Genomic DNA, 24124 nt, shown 5'->3' with positions numbered 1-24124 from the left:
ATATATATTGTTAAAGTGCGAGGAAGCTTGCTGAAAAATGAGATCAAAGAGAGAGAGAAGGAGAGGAGCGAAGAGACACGTTGAGAAGCCAAAAGAGTAACTTACGTTAAAACTGAAAACTGCATACATACATAGGGCGCCTAATGTTAGGGCCTCATTTATTCATACCACTCTTTGTACCTTAACAATTTGTACACATTTATTGTACTACCTTTCATTTATTTGCTGCCCCCTTGCACATTAGATTGACATCATTATTTTAACTCTCACACCCCCCCTTAATGATCAATCTGTTCTCTTTTACATTCATCATGTTTCTGAATTTTTCCAACTTATCTCGAGACAATGCTTTAGTAAGCATGTCTGCTGCTGCTTGATCTTCAGTAGAGCAATAAACCAGCTCTATCTCCTTTGCTTGCACCTTCTCACGAACATAATGATAATGAATTTCAATATGCTTCGTCCTTGCATGGAATACTGGATTTTTAGCAATCTGAATACAGTTTTGATTGTCACAATAAATCACTGTTGCACCTGCCTGTACTTCATGTATTTCAGCCAATAAGCACCTCAGCCACACTGCTTCACAAACGGCACTTTTTGCTGCAATATACTCAGCTTCAGTAGAGGATAAAGCAACCGTGGGCTGCTTCTTACTCTTCCATGAAATAACTCCAGAGCCAAGTGAGAAACAATATCCTGAGGTAGATCTTCTGTCATCAACACTGCTGGCCCAATCAGAATCACAATAACCAGCCAGCAATAAATCACAAGATGCAACAAATTCGAGACCATAATTATAAGTGCCCTTCATGTATCTCAACAACCGCTTTGCTTCCTTCATGTGGCTTTCCTTTGGATCTGCCATATACTGACTTAGAGCACTCACTGCATATGAAATATCCGGCCTCGTGATAGTAGCATAAATGAGACTGCCAACCAGTTTCCTATAACCTGTGCCATCCACTTTCTTTTCATCTACACGTGAGGTTAGCTTCTCATTCAATTCCATGGGGGTGTGCATTATTTTTGAATCAGTCATTTCAAATCTTTCAAGTACATCTTTCACATACTTGGATTGGGTAAGAAACATACTATTTTCCTGCCTCCAAACTTCAATACCAAGACAGTAATGAAGCTGTCCCAAATCCTTCATGTCAAATTCAATTGACAAGCTCTTCTTTATGCGCTTAATCAATGAGGTGCTGCTTCCTGTGATTACCAAATCATCCACATAGACAATGATCAATAATAAATCTGCATTTTCATGAAAGACATAAAGGTTGGAGTCATTCTTACTCCTCATGAAGCCATTCTTTGTGAGATACTCATCAATCCTTGAGTACCATGCCCTGGGAGCTTGTTTCAAGCCATACAACGCCTTCTTAAGCTTGCACACAAGCCTCTCCTTGCCTTTGATTTCAAAGCCTTGGGGCTGTTGCACATATACCTCCTCTTCAAGAATGCCATTGAGAAAGGCAGACTTGACATCCATTTGTGCGACAGACCACCCATGATGAGTGGCCACTGCCAAAACCAATCGTATGGTTGTCATTTTTGCAACTGGAGCAAATGTCTCCTCATAATCAATCCCTTCTTTTTGCACATAACCTTTAGCAACCAGCCTTGCCTTGTACTTGTCCAAGGTGCCATCTGCCTTGTACTTGATCCTGAAAACCCACTTAGTACCAATGGCCTGCTTCCCATGAGGTAACTCAACAAGTGTCCAAGTGTTATTCTTCATGATAGAAGAGTATTCTTCTTCCATTGCTTCTATCCATTTGCTGTTTTTGATTGCTTCAGAAAATGAAGTGGGTTCATCATTAGAAAGAACTTTTGCCATCAAAGCAAAGTTCACATGTGACGTACCTTTGTCCTTGATTCTTTGTGATCTTCTCAGCCCATCATTGCTACTTTCAGCCTGCTCCAAAGTATTACTATCTTCAATAGTTTTAATATACCATCTGGGCAATTTCTTCACACTTTGTGGATTGTCTGCATCAACATCATCCATGGGAACCACATTTGGAATATTTGGGACTGTTTCATGCACATCTTGAGGCGGAATGCCTTCATTGATACTTGCTGGCCTGTTTTGAGCTGCCTTGAATCCTTCATCTTTCTTGTTGCCCGTCTCTTCATCAACCTCAAAGAAAATGAGGGGATCTTCATCTTCTTCCACCAAATGAAAATCAGCGCTGTTCTTTGTCTCATCAAACAACACATCACGTGTGATTATAACTTTCTGACTCACAGGGTCATAAAGTTTGTAAGCCTTTGAACATGTTGCATATCCAATAAAGATACACTTAATTGATTTATCATCCAATTTTTGCCTGTTTTGCTTGTGCACATGAGCATATGCCAAGTATCCAAACACACGAAGATGAGACACATTTGGTTTCTTACCATAATAGACTTCCTCAGGAGTCATACCATCAAGCGCTTTTGTTGGAGATCTATTCTGCAAATATATGGCTGTGTGAACAGCCTCTGCCCAAAACTTACGTCCCAATCTTGAATCTTTGAGCATGCATCGTGCTCCTTCCACCCCAGTGCGATTCTTTCTTTCCGCTACTCCATTTTGTTGAGAGCTATAAGCTGTAGTAAGTTGATGAAACATACCACTTTCATTGCATAACAAATCAAACTCATTTGACATGAACTCACCTCCTCTGTCTGTGCGGAGAGTCTTCACTTTCATACTTGTTTCATTTTCCACATAAGATTTCCATTGCTTGAACACATCAAGAGTTTCACCCTTACTTTTGAGAAAATACAGCCAGCACTTGCATGAATAATCATCAATAAGGGACATAAAATAACGTGATCCACCAAGTGAATTCACTTGAGCCGGTCCCCACAAATCACAGTGTATCAATTCAAGTTTTTGTGTTGCTCTCCATGAGCTTGCTTTTGGAAATGGAGTCCTTGCATGCTTGCCCAAGGCACAAGGCTCACATACACCCGGTATCTCACCAATCTTTGGGATTCCTGTGACCATGCCATTGTCAAATAAGTACTTAAGTGCTTTCATATTTAAATGACCATACCTCCTATGCCAAAGCTGAGAGGTTTGCTCCGTTTGAGACATCAATACTTGCTGGTCACTCATAGTAATTAGCTTGTACAACCTGTCATTGCTGCGTATGCCACGAGCAACTTCTTTTCCCTCATTCTTGAGGTCTTTTATGATGAAGTACTCCTTGAAAAACTCAACACTCATGTGCTGATCTGTTATGCAGTCCACAGAAAGCAAATTTCTTGCCAAATTAGGAATCCACAATACATTTTGAAGAGTACCAATCTCACCATTTTTGAGCTTGATAGGTATGTCGCCATATCCGTGAATGTTTTGTGTGGAATCATCACCCAAAAACACTTTCTTACTGCCTTCTTCATCAACATACTGAGAAAACCAATCACCATTGCCGGTCATGTGCGCTGTGGCACCCGAATCGACATACCATTCCCCACGATAGTGGGACTGTTTTGTATGATCAGCCATCAACAAAAACTCATCCTTGCTATTTCTTTCATTATTCTGATTTCCTTCTCCCGCAAAGTTGTTGCTGTTTTGCCTTTGCCAATTTGAGAAGCCTCTGCCTCTCCCTCTTGATTGTTGTGCATGCTGTTTTATGCGACATTCACTCTCCACATGACCATCCTTCCCACAATAGTAACACGGGCCTCTTCTTTAAGTGTAGGAGCTGCGTCCTCTTCCACGAAAGTTGCCTCTATATCCTCCTCTTCCTCGAGGGGTAAATTGCCTTCTTTCTTGATAGGAGGAGTTCGAATCTCCCCCTTCTTCATGCCTGCCCTGATTTTGCCTTTCATTGTTTCGATTCCATCCACCTCTTCCACGGCCACGCCATGGTCTTCCTCTCACGGTGAATGCTTCATCTTTGTTCTTGGAACTCTTCGTCCCGCTTCCTTGTCTTCTTAACTCTTCTTGTAGCAAGAGAGCACTCAACTCCTCAAAGTTAGGAGTGGTCTCCCTCACCATTAGGAAAGTCACCAAATGTTGCCATGGTGAATTGCTTTCATTCATAGTAAGCCCATTCATGGTTATGCTTACCATATCCACATCTATTACAACCTCATCCACTGAGAGCAATTGGTCAGTGATATCTTTCAAACGAGTCAAATAGGTAGTGATTTGCTCATTTGGTTCCTTCTTAAAAGCATGCAACTTTTGTTTAAGGAACAACAACCTTGTTGTATTTACTGATTCAAATAGAGTTTGAAGAGTTGTCCATGCTTCATCTGGAGCTGTAGCACCACTTATTTGAGGAATGATGTTGTCCTTCACATTCATGTTGATGTAACAAAGAGCTTTTTGAGCTCTTTTATCAAACTTTGCTTGAACTTCAAGTTCTTCTTCATACCTTTTATCCTCAGCCCTCTTTTCTTGAGGTGTCATATTGGGCACCGTTACTGGCTACATCACATCAAGCCTTTCATCTTTGCCTTCTACAATCTCCCACAAGTCTTTCAACTTCAAGAGATTCTTCATCTTAAACTTCCAAATTGGATAGTTTTTGCCATCAAGCTTCCCACTTTCTGGGAGCACAAAATCAACCTTGCTGTCCGCCATTTTGACTGAATTACAGCAAGCAATAAATTAGAATAATCACCCCAAAATACACTTCAAACACGCAGCGGATACCTTACTATTTTGGGGTCTTCAAATCCTCAATTTTAGAGGTCTTTGGCTGGTCTTTTGGGCTGCAAATCTTCTTCACTTTCATGCCTTCATGGCACTCAATCTTGGGCTGTTCTTGGCTGGTCTTTTTCTTCATTCATTGACACGTCTTGCAAACACATATGGCCTGCCCTCTCTTCGTGGCTTCACCTACCATAGGGCTGCCCCTTTTCTTATGTACTTGTTTCTCGCTTGATCTTCAATCAAGCCATGCGGGCTGAGGCATCTCTTCCTTGGAGTCAAGGGCTTCATTCTTCGTCACTTGTGTGGCGTTTCTACCCATCAAACTTGGGCACTTTCTCGCCATAACAGGGCTGATTGCTTTCTCACCTTCTTGGGGCTGATTCGCACTTCGTTCATGGGCTGGAAATTCAATCCAACATGCCCACGCTGTTCCACAAAACTTGTGGCTTCAAAATTCTTCACAAACAGGGCTAATTTCATCACAAAAGCAGGGCATATCTTTTCTCCATCATCTCGGGGCTATTTGCTTCCATTTTGGGAGTCAAACCCAGGGCTGAAACCCTAATTTCGAGATAGTTCAGATCCATTTACTGATTTCTTCCACTTGGGGCCTGATTTTTCATCACTTTTAGGGTTGGAAACTGCGCAGAAACCCTAATTTCGAGATTTTCTTCAAAGTTTTTAAAACTTTTCAGAATTTCTTCTTCAATGTTGGTCGTTTTGCCTCATAGACTGTTGCTGAACAAGGGCGACCTAAAAACGCCTCCATTTTTAAGGTCAAAATGACAAAAAACCCTAATTTCGAGATTTTTCAGATTTCGCCCAAATTTTTTTTCTGACTTTTTCATGCTGTTTTTGGTGAATGCTGATGCTGAAGACTTCTCCTACAGGGCAGCTACAATGCGATTTCAAAACGCTTGGTTTTAGGGCTCAAAACCCTAATTTTCGTCACTTTTTGGGTGCAAAATTTCTGCACGTGTTCTTCCCTTGCATCGCTTCACTTGGGCTCCTCCTTTCCTTACTTGTAAACTGAATTTTCTGATCAAATAACAGGCTGATCACGCAAAATCTTCATATCTTCGCTTTCTGGAATCCTCTTTCAACTTTCTTCGCGTCAAACCGTGCGCAATCGTGAGGGAATCGCTTCTATCCAACTCTCATGCACTCTTCCTGCTCTGATACCATGTTAAAGTGCGAGGAAGCTTGCTGAAAAATGAGATCAAAGAGAGAGAGAAGGAGAGGAGCGAAGAGACACGTTGAGAAGCCAAAAGAGTAACTTACGTTAAAACTGAAAACTGCATACATACATAGGGCGCCTAATGTTAGGGCCTCATTTATTCATACCACTCTTTGTACCTTAACAATTTGTACACATTTATTGTACTACCCTTCATTTATTTGCTGCCCCCTTGCACATTAGATTGACATCATTATTTTAACTCTCACATATATGAGAGTGTTTAGCACTTTTGTAAGACCTTGCCTCTAGCTGTTCGCAGATCAAGATATCCAGTGGTTGTATGGTTTGCCTAACAGCTGCTCCAAGGTTATCACAGGCAGTAAGACCAGAATCCTGTGTAAGTAACCCACGAGGGGCTGGCCCAAATACTATCTTTGTGGATAACTGTCATATTTTTTCTCTTCAAGTGTAACACAATTTATTATTCTGTCCCCAAAAAAAAGTTGAATTCATACCCCTGCAAAAATGGGCTTAGTCCTTCAACAACAAAGAATTAAACCTAGGTAACTGATGATTTCTTAGAAAAAGATCCATTCAAAAGTCCTAGATTTTTGAAAGCAAAGTAAAAAGACATTGTCAAAGACCTTATCACGCAGGTTATAACATAAACAAACCGAAGCACTTTGTATCTTAAAGTGAACCTGAACCTCTCAAACTCCATCCATGTCTTTTCTTTGGCTTTAACAAAACACATCTGGGCTATATTTAGACCAGAGAATTATGGAGTAAAACACTTTTCAAAAAAACAGACAAAAAAATAAAGCATTGAATGCCAGGTTTAATTAACAGACGAGAGCCAGGTTTTGTGGCACAGTGCTTACAGGTATTCAATAAGCACGATATTTTCCACCTACTCTGAAGAAACTGCAGATTCTATAAACATGGTTATCTTCCATAGGTTCGATCATATTCGCAGGTCATGTAGAAAGATCCCTTCACTAAGGCATGCTTGCATGAAGTCGCAAACTCTCTAGGAAAAACCTTAGAAACTATAAATACATCAGAAAGATCAAATTGATGTTGATGCTACACGGGTATTAACATTGTAAAAACATCGCCACATAGAGCACTAAATAATATACGTACCTTAAACAGAGAATCAAATTTCACACTAGGCTTACAAGTTCTCACCAATCACCAAACACTCCCACCTATCATAAGAACGGTAGAGAAAGAAAAGAGAAGACAAAAGGACAACAAAGCATACACAAACTTGCAAAAAATTTAGCCTTGATTGATATTGGAGAACCAAGATTTGTGTTCACGATGCTTTCGTAAACTAAGAAACAGCTGCCTAGCATAAACTGTCCAGATAGGCTTGAACCTCTGACTGTTTTGGAAGGCCAATGATATCAATATCCTCAATCGAATATTCTGATTTTATAAGAGAATGTATTTGCCCATAGGCTTCGATGATACTTGATCTGCAAAGTTTAGCAAAGTAAGATTATTATTAATAAATTACCCTCTCTCTCTCTCTCTCTCTCTCTCTCTCTCTCTCTCAAGAGCACACATCTGCTTCTAAAAAGGTCATACAGCAGGTCATACAGCAGCGCCGTACAGCAGGTCGCCGTACACAGCTCGTCACCGTTGTCCGTACCAGCTAGCCCGTACACAGATCGTCATCGTCCCATCTCGTCGTCACCGTACACAGGCTGTCGTACAGCAGGGCCCATAGCCAAAGAATACAACTTGCCAGATCTGACTCCGAGTGGCCACTCACATGAGGGCCACAAACATATACTCTCTCTTCAATGTGGGGAGAGAGACCACCGGATTGACAATAGCACTCGCCAGATAGCAAGTCACATCACGGAGACTACAAAGGAGGGATAGACCCATACAGGCTGAGCGACAACAGCGTTCTATCACTGATTTTGGCTCTCAACGCCATCCTTCGCAGATCCTAAGCTAGTGTCTAATGAGCTCCTCTTGTCTCTCCTCAGTTGTCCAGTCGTTTTGGTCCCATAGACAGCATACACAAGTCCAGCCACTCAGGGCCAAGTGACCGATCGATAGACAACCAAGGGCTTCTCCTTGGTGTTTGCCTCCCCCATTGTGTGTTTTTTCTCGCAGCGATAGCACAATGTACTACTTGTATTTCTCGTCACTAGCATCTGCTCATAGGGGTGCCCATTTTAGCAACCCCCACCCTTAGGTTTCATCGTATCTATTTTCTTTTTCAATCTCATAGGCCCTTTGGTCTTTTGTAGACATTAATAAACTCTCTCTCTCTCTCTCTCTCTGAGGGGTAGTAGTAGCTACACTCAAAGAGGTTGATGAGCTCAATAGATTTGAGAGGCTATGGATCGTGACGCTCTCATACAAGATTCGAGGCAAGGGATGTACCCCATATGATATCATACTAGTGGAGTTTGCAACAAGGCTTTACACATAAACCTTGACCAGGCTAGGCAGTATGACTAGACCAATGCAGAGAGTACCATGCAAGGCTCTGTTATTGCCTATGCAGCTTGCAGCTGATGGGGATAAGATAGGTTTGTATGCATGGGCCATGGGTGGTCACTGGTTTCGTTCCCTTGGCATGTCCATTCGCCACCTCCTTCCATATCAATACTCCATGAATGCCCCTTCCTTAAACTTGGCATAGCAGGAGATCCATTGGGTCATAAAAGACAATCTCTGGCAGCTATATGTTCAGTGGACATGGTATCCCAAAATGGCCACATGCCACCAAAATGGAATCCCACAAAGAGCAGTTTCTTTGTTATGCTCTAGTTGAGGTAGCATGACCTTGGAAGGGTCATTAGACATTATCCTTTAGAGGATTGCACTTATATTATATTTTATTGTGCTTTATTTATATGGTCAAAGGAGTCAATGTCAAGGTCCTTGGTGTGGGTGATTTGGCACTGACTAGGTGGTTCCAAGGCTAGAAGTCTAATTGCACGAACTTATGGAAAGTGCCTAGGGGAAATTGGATTCAAAGTATCCCAAGAGGGGTAAATGGTGCATTTAGTGTGGTCTCAGGATTGTGAAGTGTGGCATGAACCATCTAGGGAACTGAGGGCTACATAAAAGCATGCAGAGGCAAATTGAACGTAAGATCTTTTGGGCTTGCTTACCAAAGGTTGGCTGGGTGGATATACAATGTGCCATCACCCATGAGTCGGATAGTTTTCACGTTTCATTTGGTATCACAGCATAGGGTAGCGCATGTTATGCATATTAAGCGGTGAACCCTGTCGATTGAGGATAGATTGCAGTTATGAGCTGACGATCTTGTGACGGTAAACGGAAGGAAGATGTGCGACTTAGTTTTTTGATAGGGAAAAGCGAAAGGAAAAGGAAAGAGCTCCTCTATGCGAAGAAAGGCGAGCCGGGAATTTGTAGATGCTCACTACCCATTAAGAAGTGTGTTCCTTGTCATAAATAAGCATGTTAGTGTGGAAGGAAGACAAGGCGCATAGGAAGCAAAACACAATCGCTTTTACTATGGTGGTGTAGCCTAGAGCTCGTACGGGTCGACGCATAGGCCTAAGCTACAGACTGGAGCGTCCAAGCATGGACCACCGTGGGCCAAGCGTGGACCACCGTGGGCCAAGCCTAGGCCAAGGACTGTGCCAAAGAAAGGGGCATGGTCTGAGTGCGGGCTGGAGTGTGAGCTAGATGCTGGGACTGGATTGAGTCTTGACTGAATCTCTTTCTCTCTCTCCACACACGCTAGATGCTCCAGAAAAGGAAAAGGAGCTGGTTATTCGATGATCAGAACAGGAGCAAACAGAAGTGACCAGGGAGCTTCCTTTCCTTATCTAGGTTTCAGTTTGGTTGTGTTATGAAATTTCTGGGTCTTTTGATTGCAGCAGTAGATATTTCCAGCTATTTGATGGGGCAGGAATTTCACTAGCATAGGGAAAAGTGTTGGCAATTTTATAATATATGACTATAGCTGCTGTTGTGCATTTGGAGTTTACAGTTGGTAGTAGGAGGCTTCCAGTGTTTCAGATTATCCTTGTATAGTGGTGGTTTGTAGACTGTAGTCAAAGTTACAAGTTGGTGTATACATATTGGAGGTTGAGATTTTCAGTTGTAAATATAGCTTTGGCAGTTTTTTTTAAAAAAACAACCAACCAATCCAGGCAGGGTTAAATCTTGTAGACTGAAGCTTTTATGGATGAAAGGCAAAGCTGTAGCAATGGAGGTGAAGAAGGAGCCTCACGGGTGGATCCCGTAGAATCGGGAGTTCGGCCGACATAGCATGTGCCGCGCCCAGCGGCCCATACATTGTCAGGCAGAATTGCTTTGTTAGAAGATGCTTTACAACAAGTTTTAGCTCAGCAGCTACAAGCAAAGTTAGGGCAATCCAAACTTCGACAGATGGTTCATAGTATGTCTGCAAGACCATCCAGGGAGGGTAATGGAAAAGCTCCGATGGAGCCTGAAACCTGTATACATACGGTTGAGCCTAGGAGGGCTAAGATATATTGCCAGTTACAGGCTAGAAAATTATTTTGGTGGGCTGACCGACCATAGCTCTGATGTCATAGAAGCTTGGTTGCACAAATGGGAAGAAGGTTTTGCCATTTGTGAAATCAGGTATAACATGAAGAAAATGCGTGAGGCCACTCACATTTAGTGAGGCAACGGATAGGTGGTGGATTGAACAACAAAGGGATGGTGTGGCATCCATTACTTGGGAGGGGTTTAAAAAAGAGTTTGGAAAGCATTTCTTACCTCCTGACAAAGCATCCCGAGCTTGGGATCAGTATATGAACCTTCGTCAGAAAAATTTGTCAGTTATTGAATACACTAATAAATTTAAAGAATGTGTAATAAATGTTTATGAACCTCTTCCTAAGTCAGTGCAAATAAAGGATTTTATTTTCGAACTGAAGGATAGAATCAAAATGAAAGTTCGTGCTAAATATGCAAATACTCTAGATGAAGCAATAGCCATAGCCTTGAACTATGAGGATGCCAAAGAGAACAAACCAAGTGGGTTTGTGCAAGCTGGGACTCGATATGAGTACCCGAAAAAGAGTGGGTTTAAGAAGAAGTGGATTAGTAAGGGCAATGCCTCATAGCCTAGTAGCCAAGCCAAGCAGACAAAGCGAACAAAGGCTCCTTCTAAACCAAGTACTACCATAGGAGTGAATAAAAAAGTAACTCCAATGGTAGCCCGAGCTTGGTCAAAATCTTCTTTGACTCCAAAACAAAAAGAGAAAGCGAGGAGAGAAATCTTATGCTTTGGATGTCTTCAACCTCATCAATGGAAAGATTGTCCACGAAACAAGGATCGTCGAATGGCTGAGATGGTGATCTCAGAGTGCGACATGGAGATGGAGGGAAGTCCTAGAGCCGACCAGATGCAGATTCAACTAGTAGGATCTTCTCAGAGGTTAGTACCTGTGTTTTTGTGTGTTTGTTGCTACGTTAGTAAACAATGCACCTGATAATATCCTATCTAGGCCGGCAGCAACGGGGTATACATCTTTTAACAATACGAAGTTAATTAAGATGAAAGGGCAGGTGGCCATTTTGACTCAGCATCGACACATAATGTAATTAACTCCAAGCTCGTAAAGAGGCTAAAACTAAAGACTAGTCCATTTGACTATGCTTATACGGTCAAAATGGCTAATGGAAGTTCAACTAAAGTATGGGACCAAAGGGTTATCCAGTTAGAACTTCGTATTCATGATTATGCCAAGTTGGATTTTAAAATAACCAGACTTGCTCACACAAATATAACCCTGAGAAAGACTTGGCATTCTAAGAAGAATCCAACCATTGATTGGAAAAAGCACATTTATTAATTTAAGATAAACAATGTGCTATATGTCTTACAAGGTGAAAAGGATTTGCCTCAGGGACCATTAATTTCGGTAATGGAAGTTTAAAAAACTCAGGAAGAGTTTCTGTTTCTTTGTACAACATCGGTAGAGTTGATTGATGGTCCATCGACTAGCACTAACGCTACCCAAGATGGGGAGATGGCCAAGTTGGCTTATCAGATAGCAGAGGAGTTCTCTAATTGTTTTAGGGATGAATTGTCTTATGGTTTACCTTCATAGCAAAATGTTCAGCATAAGATTGAACTTATCTTAAGGAAAGAACCCATAAATAGGCCTCCCTATAGATCCCACATCTTGCGTTAAAGCATCCCGGAGAAAAGGATGACCTGGCATCCAGAAAAGGGCAAACTTATGCAAGATATACCATCGCACATGGTATGCTTGAATGAAATGGCAAGGTAGTAGTACCTAATCAAAATGATCTCACGCAGAGGGTCATTCAACAGTGCCATGATAGCCCGTGTGCAGTACATCTAGGTGTCGAGAAGACATATAATCTCGTGAAGCGAGATTTCTTTTGGCAAAAAAGAAGAAATCATATTCATGAATATGTGACACGTTGCTTCTCGTGTCAAGTGAGTAAGGCAGAGCAGATGAAGCCACCTAGTCTTTTAATTGGGTAGATGGGAGAGCATTTCCATGGACTTTATTGTCGGTCTACCTACGATATGGTTCTATCCTTGTGGTAGTTAATCGTCTTACCACGATGACTCACTTCATTCCCACTAGGGAGTCTGTTAGTGCCCCGCAAATAGCAGATTTGTTTATTAAAAATATATTTAGTATGCATGGAGGGATGTTAAATGTGGTATGCCTAAACCATATTGTCTAGTAGCCAAAGGAAAAGATATCATGGTACAATCATCATGAATCACATCAGCCACAGAGCGTATCCCTTTGAAACTAATGAAGTAGGAAAAAGTATGGGTTCTTGCAAAGCCAGCGGAGGGTCAATTACCTTTGACCAATGGATACTTTCAGCCCTTAAAGAATTGCCCTAAAAAGAGTCGCGGCCATGCCATTCCAAGTGAGAGAGGATATGCTTCCAATCAAATAACATTTTCGAGACCAAAGGACAGCCTTTGATCCTGCCATCAATAAAGCCAAAAAAAAAATCCCACTGAGCTGGCTACCAATAACCAAAAGCAAAGGTGGTGATTTATAAAAGCAGATAGCGCATCATGGCAGCCCAGGTTGATCTCCTTGCATAAATTGCAGCATTATTTTCCCCTTGTGAGCAAGGCTATGCATGTGAATGTTGAGAATATTTAAACCCCCATGCATCTTTGCCGAACAGAGACGTTGCACTGGAAGCGATCTCAAACTTTTCCGGCTACGTTTGAACACCAAAAAGTTTGCATAATAACTAACATAAAATATATAAGGTCTCCCTTGCTAAACATGATCAAAGGCAGGTAAAACTGATTGTATGCCACCAAAATAGATTAGACTATCCGTAGTCGAACATGCAACGGCCAAGTTGCTAATTTCCATTCTTCAAGCTTTTTCTTCAATTTTCCAAGAACCTAGTCAATTTGTTGGCGAGACGAGTAATCATCCAGCTCAAAGGATAACCAAGATGGCAAATTAACCGAGTAGGCAAGACAATTTCCCCCAACCATGCAATGGCAAAATTCACATGTAGACCAGCAGCCAGGCCATATCATGATAGAGCATGCATAAGGGAAGAAAGATCCCTCTCAATATTCTTTGGTGTAAAAAAAGAATCATCAACATATGCTTGAGCAACCATAGTTCAACTTCCATGAATCCCCAATACAGGCAACATGTCTGTAGCCACAAGATGATCCATGTACTGAAGCATTGGATGCATAGCTATCGCATACAAAAGCGCACTAAGTGGACATCCCTGGCGAACTGAACAACGGAGAGTCCAATTTTCAGAAACATCCCCACACAATATACAGGCAGCTTTACTGTCATTGTACAACCTAGAAATAACATGCTGCATTTTTTGGCCAAATCCCAAAGCATCTATGGTCTGTGAGATAAAATCCCATTGTACCGTGTCAAAGGCCTTGGCAATGTGGTGATGATCTTATAAATAACTAGCATGAGAGTGATCAGTCTCCAATCAGCCAATGATTCACATATTTGCTTCTTTCGAAGAAGCTTGACAAGCCCTTTCTTCCATAAATCCGGCAATTTTGTTGATTTTGCCAAGCACAATTGATCATATGCAATAAAGTAGACTTGAGGATATCCCAATATGCGAGAAACAATTCAACACTGAGACCATCCCAAAAAAGAGATAGAAATCAGTCATTTATTGCTTGCTAAGGCAAATATAGATCGGAGCTCTTTTTGAAGGCATTTTGCAGCCCATTTGCTTGGGTTTTGGTTTGGTAAACTTTCAGTTCTGTTACAACTTGCATTGAGAGCTCTTGTCCCTCTCAATTGCTTGCATTTGTTGGCCCTCGTGCCACTGGGGTTTGCCTTTGCAAGTACAATAAAGTATTCAATTGAGTTTATACCTTGTTCAACCACCGCTGGTTTTTCAAGGGAAATTTTGAGATTGCAGCACATATCCCAGTACGGGACCTTTCTAGTGTATTTGAGGGGCATCCTCAAGCCTAGTATAGGCTTTGGCAGTGATATCTGTTACGTGAGCAGGGTGTATAGCACCAGGTACACCTCGGCAGCAAGGTGGGGGTCGTGGTGGTGGTGCAGGTCGTGGACAACGAGGACAACAAGCTGCCCCGGTTGGACAAGCACCTGCAGTATTACTCCTGAGCAAAGGAGGTGGGATACTCGTAATGCTCAAGCCTTGTCTTTGATTTCACTCAATATCAAGAGGTTTATTATCCCTCATATTAGGTCTTGCCAGACCGCTAAAGAAGCCTAGGATATTTTGGAACATATGCATCAAGCTCGTAATAAGGCAAGAGTCTCATTGTCCGCAGAGAGCTTGATAATGCGCACATGGATGAGCGTGATTCTATGCAGGAACATGTCACCTAGAGTAAGATTTGCGAGAACAACTCTTGAATATTGATGAGGTCATTCAGACCCACAACTTGTTACCATTACTTTGAACTCCTTGCTAGAGTCTTATCTTTCTTTTCATACGTCTCTCGACCTTTCAATGCGAGGGAATCAGAATCACCTCACTTTTCAAGACTTGGTAGCACTCTTGTTGCAGGATGAGCAGAGCGAAAGATTATGGCTTCACGTTCTCATAGTGGGGAGCATGCTTTTTCAGCGAAGGATAAGCACAAAAAGAAAGTTCAACCAAGTCATGCCTCTAGCAGTTGCAAATGTAGGTGGGAAAGATAAAAAGGATGTCTCAAAGCCTTTCAAGAAAGGCAAGTGCCATTATTGCAAAAAGCCTGGTCATCACATCAGTGAATGCCCCAAGAGGCTTGCAAAAGAGAAGAAGAAAGGGTCTGGTATGGCAGTTTCACGATCAGCTCATCATGCAGGTTCTGAGGATACTTCTGCTCAATTTGTTGAGCATGATTGAGCCTTCTTACTTGCAGCTATGATGCTTCTTGGGAGTCACGTATTTTCAGCATGAATGAGACGGCTAAGACATGGAACTTTGATAGCGGTGCTTCTCGCCATATCACCTCACATAAATCTTTCTTTGATAAGTTATCCAGTGCATCGGTCGGCAAAACAATTTCTTGTGCCAATGATTCTTATTATCTAGTTAAAGGGATTGGGGGACTTTCACTCACAACCGTGGATGGTTCAGATCTTTGCATCTAGGATGTTTTGTATGTCCCTGGGATTAATAAGTTAGTTTTCATCTCTTCTGTCTCTATAAGAGGTTACCAGGTCGTCTTTGAAGATGATAGATGCATGGTCCGTGATAGGGAGAGAGATTATGCCATGGTTTTCCCTGGTACATTATGTCACGGGTTAGTTCAGCTTGATGCCTATGAGAAAAGAGCATATTCAGCTTTTGTGACTTCTACCTCTACCATGCAAGATGCAGAGTTATGGCATGGCAGGTTCGGGCATGTAAATTATGTCAACCTTACGTTATTGCAGAAGCTTAATATGGTTGATGCCTTGCCTCATTTGAAGACCCCTCCAAATAAAATATGTGAGGGCTGTATTTTGGGTAAAATGCATCGTTTTCCCGTTTCCAAGGATGGTGTAGTCCGGGCTACATGAGGATTACAACTTGTTCATATTGATGTTTGTGGACCCATGCGCACTCCATCTCTTGGAGGTCATCTTTATTATATTACAGTCATAGATGACTTCACATGTTTTACTTGGGTCGTTGCTCTTAAGAAGAAGTCCAAAGTTTGCAATGTGGTCAAACACTTTGTTGCCTTGGTTGAAAATGAATCTGAATTCCGGTTGCAAACCCTCCGTTCAGATCGAGAGGGGGAATATATGTCCAAGGCATTGCAACAATTATTTTGCTGAGAAGGGCATTACACATCAGTTTACAGTGAGGTATACCCCTCAACAAAATGGAAAGGGTGAAAGGAAAAATCAGTCACTTTCGGAGATGGGGAGATGCATGCTAAAAGCAAAAGGTTTGCCACACAAATTTTCGATGGAAGCCATCATGTGCTCAAATCGTATTTTAAACAGGTGTCCCACGAAGGCTCTTAAGGTCATGATACCTTATCAAGCATGGTTTGTTCATACACCCAATTTGGGCTATTACCGTACATTTGGTTGTGTGGCATATGCACATGTGCCTCAAGAGTTGTGTGGTAATTCTGATGACAAGGCAAAGAGGTGCCTTTTCATTGGCTACAATAGTGAAAGCAAGGGGTATAGACTTTATAATCCCGTGACCAGGGATGTTATCTTTGCTGAAAATGCAGATCAGCCCTTTGCTGATTTTGACAAAAATCAGGGTCCTTCTAAACCCTCTGACGGGCTGCTGCCCATTTCCTTTGATGCTGCACCTGATATGCCAGTGGAAAAACAGAATTTTCAGCAAGATACTCTATTGGGTGATCAATGTGACCAGAAAACGTGTTTCGGGGCACTGAAACGTGAAGAAAAACGTGCAAAACGCAACGACTAGAGCGAAACGACTGGGCACAAAACATGATGTGATGGGGTGTTTCTGCGTGGTTTTTTGCACCGAATCTGCTTGGGTTTTGCTGCTGCAGGTCCTTGCTTGCCTCCACAACTCCCTACTCTACCCTCCCTTGCTAAACCCCTTGCTATCCTAGCCTATACCCTCTACTCTCTCCTACCTCTCCAACCTCTCCTCTAGCCCAGCCTCTCGTCGATCCTCTCCAACCTCTACTTTCCTCTACACCTCTACTTGTGATATATGTGTATATTTTATATTAAATACAAATTATAAACGCCTCTTAAATTCTAGAAACATTTCTTGCAACACCGTGGATGATGCCTCAATTCAGCCTATGGCTAAGCCTGTTTCTCAGGAAGAGATTAATGATGCCATAGCACGTGAAAGTACAGCAGTGCAAGAAGCAAGATCAGTACCTCATTGGCTGCTTTGCACTCTTGAGGACATCAAACCTTCAGCAGCACTTCCTAGCAGTACACGGAGTGGCACTAGGGACACTGACGATGCCCATTTCTATGAGTTTGCTTGGGTCAACAGCATACTTGAGGTAGACGAGCCTGATAGTTTTGATGATGCACGAGATAATGTGCATTGGATGCAGGCAACGCAAGCGGAGATTGACTCCATTAAGAAAAACCACACGTCGGAATTGGTGGACTTGCCTGCCTGCAAGAAGGCAATTAGCACGAAGTAGGTGTACAAGGTCAAAAGAAAATCAAATGGGTCCATTGATAGGTACAAAGCTCGCCTTGTAGTGCACAACAAAAGGGCATAGATTATGATGAAACCTTTGCTCCCACTTCTCATATGACCACTGTTAGGTGTGTGGTTGCATTGGCCGCATTTTATGGATGGAAGATCCATACGTTGGACATTACAACTGCATTCTTGAATGGGACCTTCAGGAGGAGGTCTATGTTTCTCAGCCCATTGGATTTGTGGAACCTGGCAAGGAAGACAAAGTATGCAAGTTGAGAAAGGCCTTGTATAGCCAAGGAATGCAGAATAGTCCGCATGAGAGTGCCCTCTATGTCAAGAAGGAAGGGGGGATTTGCTCATCATTGTTCTCTATGTCAATGACATGCTGCTCATTGGTACTGATGCTGCAAAAATTGCAGATTTCAAGGCTGAATTACAATAGATGTTTGAGATGTTAGATTTGGGGTTGCTTCACTACCATTTGGGCATCCTGTTCATACAAGATGGTAGAGGTATTGGGCTGTTGCAGTCCAAGTATATTGGTAAGCTCCTAGAACGGTTCATATTTCAGAATTGCAAGCCCATCTCTACTCCTATGAAGCCGGGGCTTAAGCTGTCTGTTCATGATGCCAGTGAACCTTTTGATGCCTCTGTTTACAGCCAGGCTGTGGGATGCCTTATTTATTTATGCAACACACGTCTTGACATTCAATATGCAGCATTCTAGTTGAGCAGGTTTATGCACAATCCAAAGACTTCACATTGGAGCGTGTGTTCCGTTATCTACAGGGCACCCAAACTCTTGGTTTGCTCTTTCCCAAGGAGGGTGACTTTCAATTAATGGTTGCAACGATTCAGATCGGGCTGGTGATTGATATTCGGCAGTCCACCAGTGGTAACTATTTCTTTCTTGGGAACTCATGCATTTCTTGGTTAAGCAAGAAACAGTCTACAGTGGCTACCTCTTCATATGAGGCTGAGTATAGGGCAGCCTTCAAGACAACAGTCGGAGGCATTTGCTGGGTGATCTTCATGCATCATAGGAGGAGCCTACTCCAATTCTCATTGACAGCCAGAGTGCCATTGCAATGGCGTGCAATCTTGTGTTTCATGCTCGTACGAAACACATTAAAATTCATTATCATTATGTCAGGGAGCGGCTACATGCATGGGCCATCAGCTTGGTCTTCTGCCCTACACAACATAATGTGGCAGACCTCTTCACCAAAGCATTACCTCATCCAAAGTTTGAGGCTTTTCACAAAGCTTTAAACTTACATCCGTTTGGTGATTTGGTCAGATAAGACTACCTTAGGCTCTCATTCTGCTCATGCATGCAATTGATCAGCTATTCCAACTGATGCCACCAAACCCTTATTCGTTACCCATATCCATAGGTCACAATCCTAATGGTTAGCTATCGTTAACTTGATAAAGAATTGCAATAGCTGGCTCTCATTTCAAGTGCAACCCCTAGGCACAGATCTTTCAATGATACCTTAGCTGTTTCAAAATCACCAACCACCTATTATATTCTAGCTAGCTCAGTTACCTAGAATGTAACACAAGGATTGATGAGTTGTCAAGAGGGTCAAAAAATATATACTTTAAAAGACTAAAATATATCCAATCTTACAAAGTAAATTTTTTATAAAACAAGTGAAAGAACAAAGGCAAAAAGGGAGTTTATAGACTTTAAACAAAAGAGTAAATAAGTTCGAAATACCAACACACTCTTATATTCTAGCTAACTCAGCTACCTAGGATGTAACACAGGGATTGAGTTTTCAAGAGGGTTTAAAAATATCTGCATTATTTGTGGCACGTTTGATGATTATATACAATAACCCACCATCAATGCTACACATGGATACAGTTCAGTTATCCTTCTTTTCAATGGAGATACACGGTTGGTAACTCACTTGATTGGTTTGAACAAAATTGAACGTGTAAATTGATTCTGCAAGTATAGCTTCATCTTTAAAACAACACCTGGCAATTCCTTTTTAAGAGCATCATCAACCTGCAATCACAGGCATGAGTCAGAACTCAGAAATTGCAGAAAATTTAACTGATGTGAATTTCCAGGACAGCTACTGTAATACAATTAATATCTTTAAACACAGAAATTGTACCTTTGCAACCATTTCGGCAACTTTTTCTGGTGTTGCGAAGGCCTGATCCTTCAGGGATTTTGAAGCATCCGATCCTGGATCTCTACCTCGACTTGTGACTGTCATAGAAACTTTCACTGCTGTGACCTGTAAACACGAAGACCTCTACTTAAACTCACTCAAAAGCTTGAAAACAATTTACTGCGGAATCAGCAATCAACCATCCCAACTAAACAACAACACTTCCAGGACCAGTACATCTTCACAGTACACAAGTGAGCAATATTAATCCACATAGATTTATTAAGACTCTGCAATATGTCAGGTTCCTACGACAATATCATGAGATTCTCATATCAGTTTGGAATGTTATAATGATGTACCGAGAACAATCCTTTCATAGGTACAATAACCCACAGTTTTGCACTTTGTTAGCAGAAAAAACTACAATACCACCCTACAGGAAAAGACTAGTTGAGGTCTTATTTGCATCAAAAAAGAAAATCTGCCCATAACTCTAATTAGAGGAATAAAATAGAACACTGCAGAACGGCACCACCAAAAGAACAAAGCTGTAGAAAGAATACAAGGTTTTGTTTGTAGAAACCTGCAAAAAAGTCTACCAGACTGTTTATCCTTTGAAATCAGACACACATGCAAGTATATCACACATCACCTACCATGTCAAAAACTCAAAGCGGTCTCGACATCTCCCAATCACTCCTCCTGTGAGTCATCGATCTTTTGTTGGGGGTGGTATCCTCTAGCAAGCGGATTTGAATTGAATGACCTCATATGTGAAAAGTGCACATCTCTGATCAAGGTAGTCAATGACTGCTCATATCCTTGCATCTGTGAGCGAAAATCTCCCTCGGACCTCATAGAACCTGGGATGAGTCTCAAGTCTCTATAGTGCTATGTGACTGCAATGTCACTTCGATCCTTGATCTGTTATCTGTGCCTGCGCTCACCCATGCTGATCCGTACCTCATAGGAGAGATCGATACTCTGGAGCCTAGATGAGGCGGGCCTTTTGGTTCATGTAGCTGCAGGCAGGATACATGGATCTGTGACTGTAGATATACCATAGGTCATCTCGAATAACTTGATATGTCTTCTGCTGTGTTAGACACAAGAAGCGGATGTCTGATGAGTCTAAGATCGTATGCCCAAAAGGCCCCTGTAAATACAGCAGATGATTGGACGGGGGAAACGAAAACAAGGGAGTTAGTTTCATTCCTAGAAGTGTGCCTGGAAGCACTATTTCTCTAATGTCGACAATGAGGCATGACCTCGAGTCATCATAGTAAACGTAGGACCTGTGAAATGCATCCCAAGTACATATAACATCAGACTATCTCAACCCGTTCCCCTGCAAGGGTGAAAGCGTCACGTTGAAGCTTGGCATCATTGGTATTAAAGATCATTAGCTTGGTTTTAACAAGTCGTGAATCTCACCAAAAAGTCAATAGAGCTGTCAAAGATCAACACAGCTTCATTAGTGTAGAGCAAGATATACGTAAGACTCTACGCCAAGGTTGATCCATGGTCACCTAGTGTGTCCACAAAAGAAGCCAGCTCATCAAATATAGAGACTGAAGAGTATAGGAGACAAGAGGCTCACCCTTATGGTGTTGCTCAATTCGTTTGACAATCCATGTGATGAGCCCTCTACCTCTGACTCTCTCGTACAAAGCCATGACCACCCCAATCTGATACCTAGGGCTCAGTTTCGTGCAATAAAATAAGGTTGTGGTATTGAATCAAAAGCCTTTCTGATATCCACAATGCAATAGTAGACTCTCTGTTCCCGATGTCAAGCTTCCTCTACAAGGGATCTAAGAGTGAAAATGTGGTCCAGTGTGGACTGATCTCGTTAGAGACTACCTGCCCAGTCCCTTGCCGCATGCCTACACTCTCAGTGCACTCACTGATATGTACCTTGAGAGCTGACCCATATACTTGGCCATCCCACAATACTCCACTAGTTAAATGCATCCATCAGAGGGAAACCCTTTGTGCACGTGCATGCACAAGAGTGTGCATGCGCGCATACACACACAAACAGACACAGACACACAGAGTGATGTATTAGTGTATCTGTAAGAAGAGAGTACAAATGAATTGGAAGTATTAATCTTCTCCTAAAACTAGAGAGAGTCTCTAAGTTTCTGTTAGAAATAAAAATGATTCCACAGTAAGCTAAGAGTTTATCCATTCCAAGTGGCAGCATGTGTGTGCATTGACTGCTATATTATGAGAGGACTACTTTTCTAACCTACATAGAACAATCTAACGGCAGGGATGCACTAAACCACCAAAAATTGCGATGGGGGTAAATTAAAAGCATTCTGTGGGACACAGCTGAGGGTGAAGCAGAAGCCAAAGACCTAATGCCATATCAAGACAACCAGAGGGCATGTAAACCAGAGACATCAATGGTTAAAACAGTGTCAGAAGATTGCATAAGTTAAGTAGAACCCTTTGTTTTAAAACAGTCCAACAATCTAGTGCAGTCAAACATGGGGTAATTCAGGCCCAATTATACTGTGAACCATTTGAAAACAAGAAAACTGTTTTTCAGAAAATTACGCTCAACACACTAAGAATAATTTAAAGCTGCGGATAGAGGCAGTCCTTTGCAGATCAAAGAACAGAGGTGAAAGTAAGAAACCCAGCCTTACCTTTGTTATAAATGATAGCATAGGCTCAACAGCAAGTTTTGTAATTGACATGATAAACTGCTCACAAGTGCTCTTCAAATTCTTCTCCAAATCCTGCCAATATTCAACCGGTCTGACTTGAAGGCAAACCTCACATAGTTAATGGCCAAACGCACTACAGCTACCAGCTCTCTGATAGATTCAATCTAGTCCCAATCAATTGAGCCATACATGATTTTACATTAAATTAGACCTCAGGAAGCACAATTGACACTACTTCTCAGAGTCCATTAGCCATCCATCACGAAAATATGTAAGACTATCCTTTGGCAGCGAGATGACTGTTCCTCAATTCATACTGTCATCCAAAAGAGACAGGCCCTTTATCAATCTTGTTTTACTGTAGCATGTAAAAATGATGCTGCCCACCATCCTCTATAATGAGTGCAGTGCACACGTAAACCATGATGTAGATCTTCCATCCAATTATAAATTGTAAATATGAATTGGCACGTAAAGTACAGTAAAGCAACAAAGCAAAGAAGCCACAGGCAATAACCAATGACAGGAGCAGGCTTCTTGAAATGCTGTTTACATCTAGTGCAAGAAAAGCTACAAATCTTGGAGATATGTAGCTCAATGGGCTGATTTCTACACATTAAGGTAAGCTAAGCGCAGGAGAGAAAACAGCAACTAAAGAGGCTCCCTCAGAGGGTTTTGTTCCTGTCACTGTCAAAATTACCCCGGTGTGTGTGTGTGTGTGTGTGTGTGTGTGTGTGAGAGAGAGAGAGAGAGAGTGTGTGTGTGTGTGTGTGGTGAGTTCCAGTCTCAGGGTGTGAGAGAGAGATCCCGTGCTAGCCCTCGTGCTCCCACGCTGCAGCTGCTTGTTTCTCCCTCAGTTTAACGCCCTCGAGGTTCCGTTCGACACCCATTTTGTGTCCGTACGCTCTGTCAAAAAATTCCACACACACACATACAAAAACGTGCTGTCAAAAATCCGTACGATTTTGTCCGTACAGCCAGGAAAAATCCGTGCAGTTTTGTCCGTACAGTCTGTACACTTTTGTCCGTACAGTCGGGAAAATCCGTACAGTTTTGCAGTCAGAAAAAAAAAATCGTACTGTCAAAAATCCGTACGATTTTGCCCGTATAGCCAGTAAAAATATGTACAATTTTGTACCTGTTGTGCTTTCCTCCTTGTAAAGCGTTGCTGCATCCAAGCCTTTTCCTTAACTCGAATGGTGGATTATTCCTATGAGAAAACCTTTCACAAAGACAAGTCGGTTTCCAACAAGAAACAAAAATAGGTGATGGATTCAGATGATCCCCTTCATGACTCTGCTGAGGCTCAGCTTGTTTATGACGTTATGCATGAAGGGTTTGAAGACACCCGCAAAGGTTGGAAAGATCCACTTCCCACCACTGGCATTATGGTGGAAGTGGATGATATATTTGATCCAGTTAAGGAGTATGCAAAGCATGCCATTATAATTTTCTTCCCAGGACGGATGCCTGCTGCAGCAGATGTTGGGAATTGGTTGACTCGAACCCTGGGTGGTTCTTATGTCAAAAAAGTTCATTATGCAACAAGGGGCTTTTTTGAGATCATCATGGCTGATGAGGAGCACCGTCAGGTTTTGCTGGAGCACTCTCCTCTCTTCTATGGCCAGCAGATGACCCATGTCCTGCCCTGGTCTCCCATCCGAGATTATCAAGCATTGATTCGGCATCGTTGCCCTGTTTGGGTAGAAGTTGTGGATTTTCCTCAATGCTTGTCTTCTCTTCTACCTAAAATTGCAGCTTCCCTCGGTAAAGTGGTATGTCCACCGCAACCCAATGGAAATTCGAATCACTTCTGCATTTTGCGGGATACGGATCATCCCACTCC

At 42.1% G+C, this 24124-nt stretch overlaps 1 protein-coding gene across 2 annotated transcripts in view; it reads right to left on the bottom strand.

Annotated features, from left to right (window-relative positions):
* Positions 1 to 6831: 6831 nt before the first annotated feature.
* LOC147891349 (sec34-like family protein) overlaps positions 6832 to 24124 on the bottom strand; it is a 156211-nt gene continuing 138918 nt past the window's right edge. For both annotated transcript variants that reach the window (XM_087389550.1, XM_087389551.1), the window contains exons 23-26: positions 22258 to 22350; positions 19595 to 19720; positions 19382 to 19482; positions 6832 to 7333 (exon numbers count right to left, since the gene is read on the bottom strand). In XM_087389550.1, the coding sequence (XP_087245676.1) occupies positions 7204 to 7333; positions 19382 to 19482; positions 19595 to 19720; positions 22258 to 22350 (450 nt within the window). In that variant the 3' untranslated portion in view covers positions 6832 to 7203. The remainder of the gene's footprint in view (positions 7334 to 19381; positions 19483 to 19594; positions 19721 to 22257; positions 22351 to 24124) is intronic.

The sequence above is a fragment of the Dipteris shenzhenensis genome, chromosome 18 (genome assembly GCF_047967505.1).
Source record: "Dipteris shenzhenensis isolate YYH24624 ecotype China chromosome 18, Dip_SZ_1.0, whole genome shotgun sequence".
Classification (NCBI taxonomy): Eukaryota; Viridiplantae; Streptophyta; class Polypodiopsida; order Gleicheniales; family Dipteridaceae; genus Dipteris; species Dipteris shenzhenensis.
The sequence above is the reverse complement of the archived record's forward strand: the minus strand, read 5'-3'. Positions and strand labels throughout refer to the sequence as shown.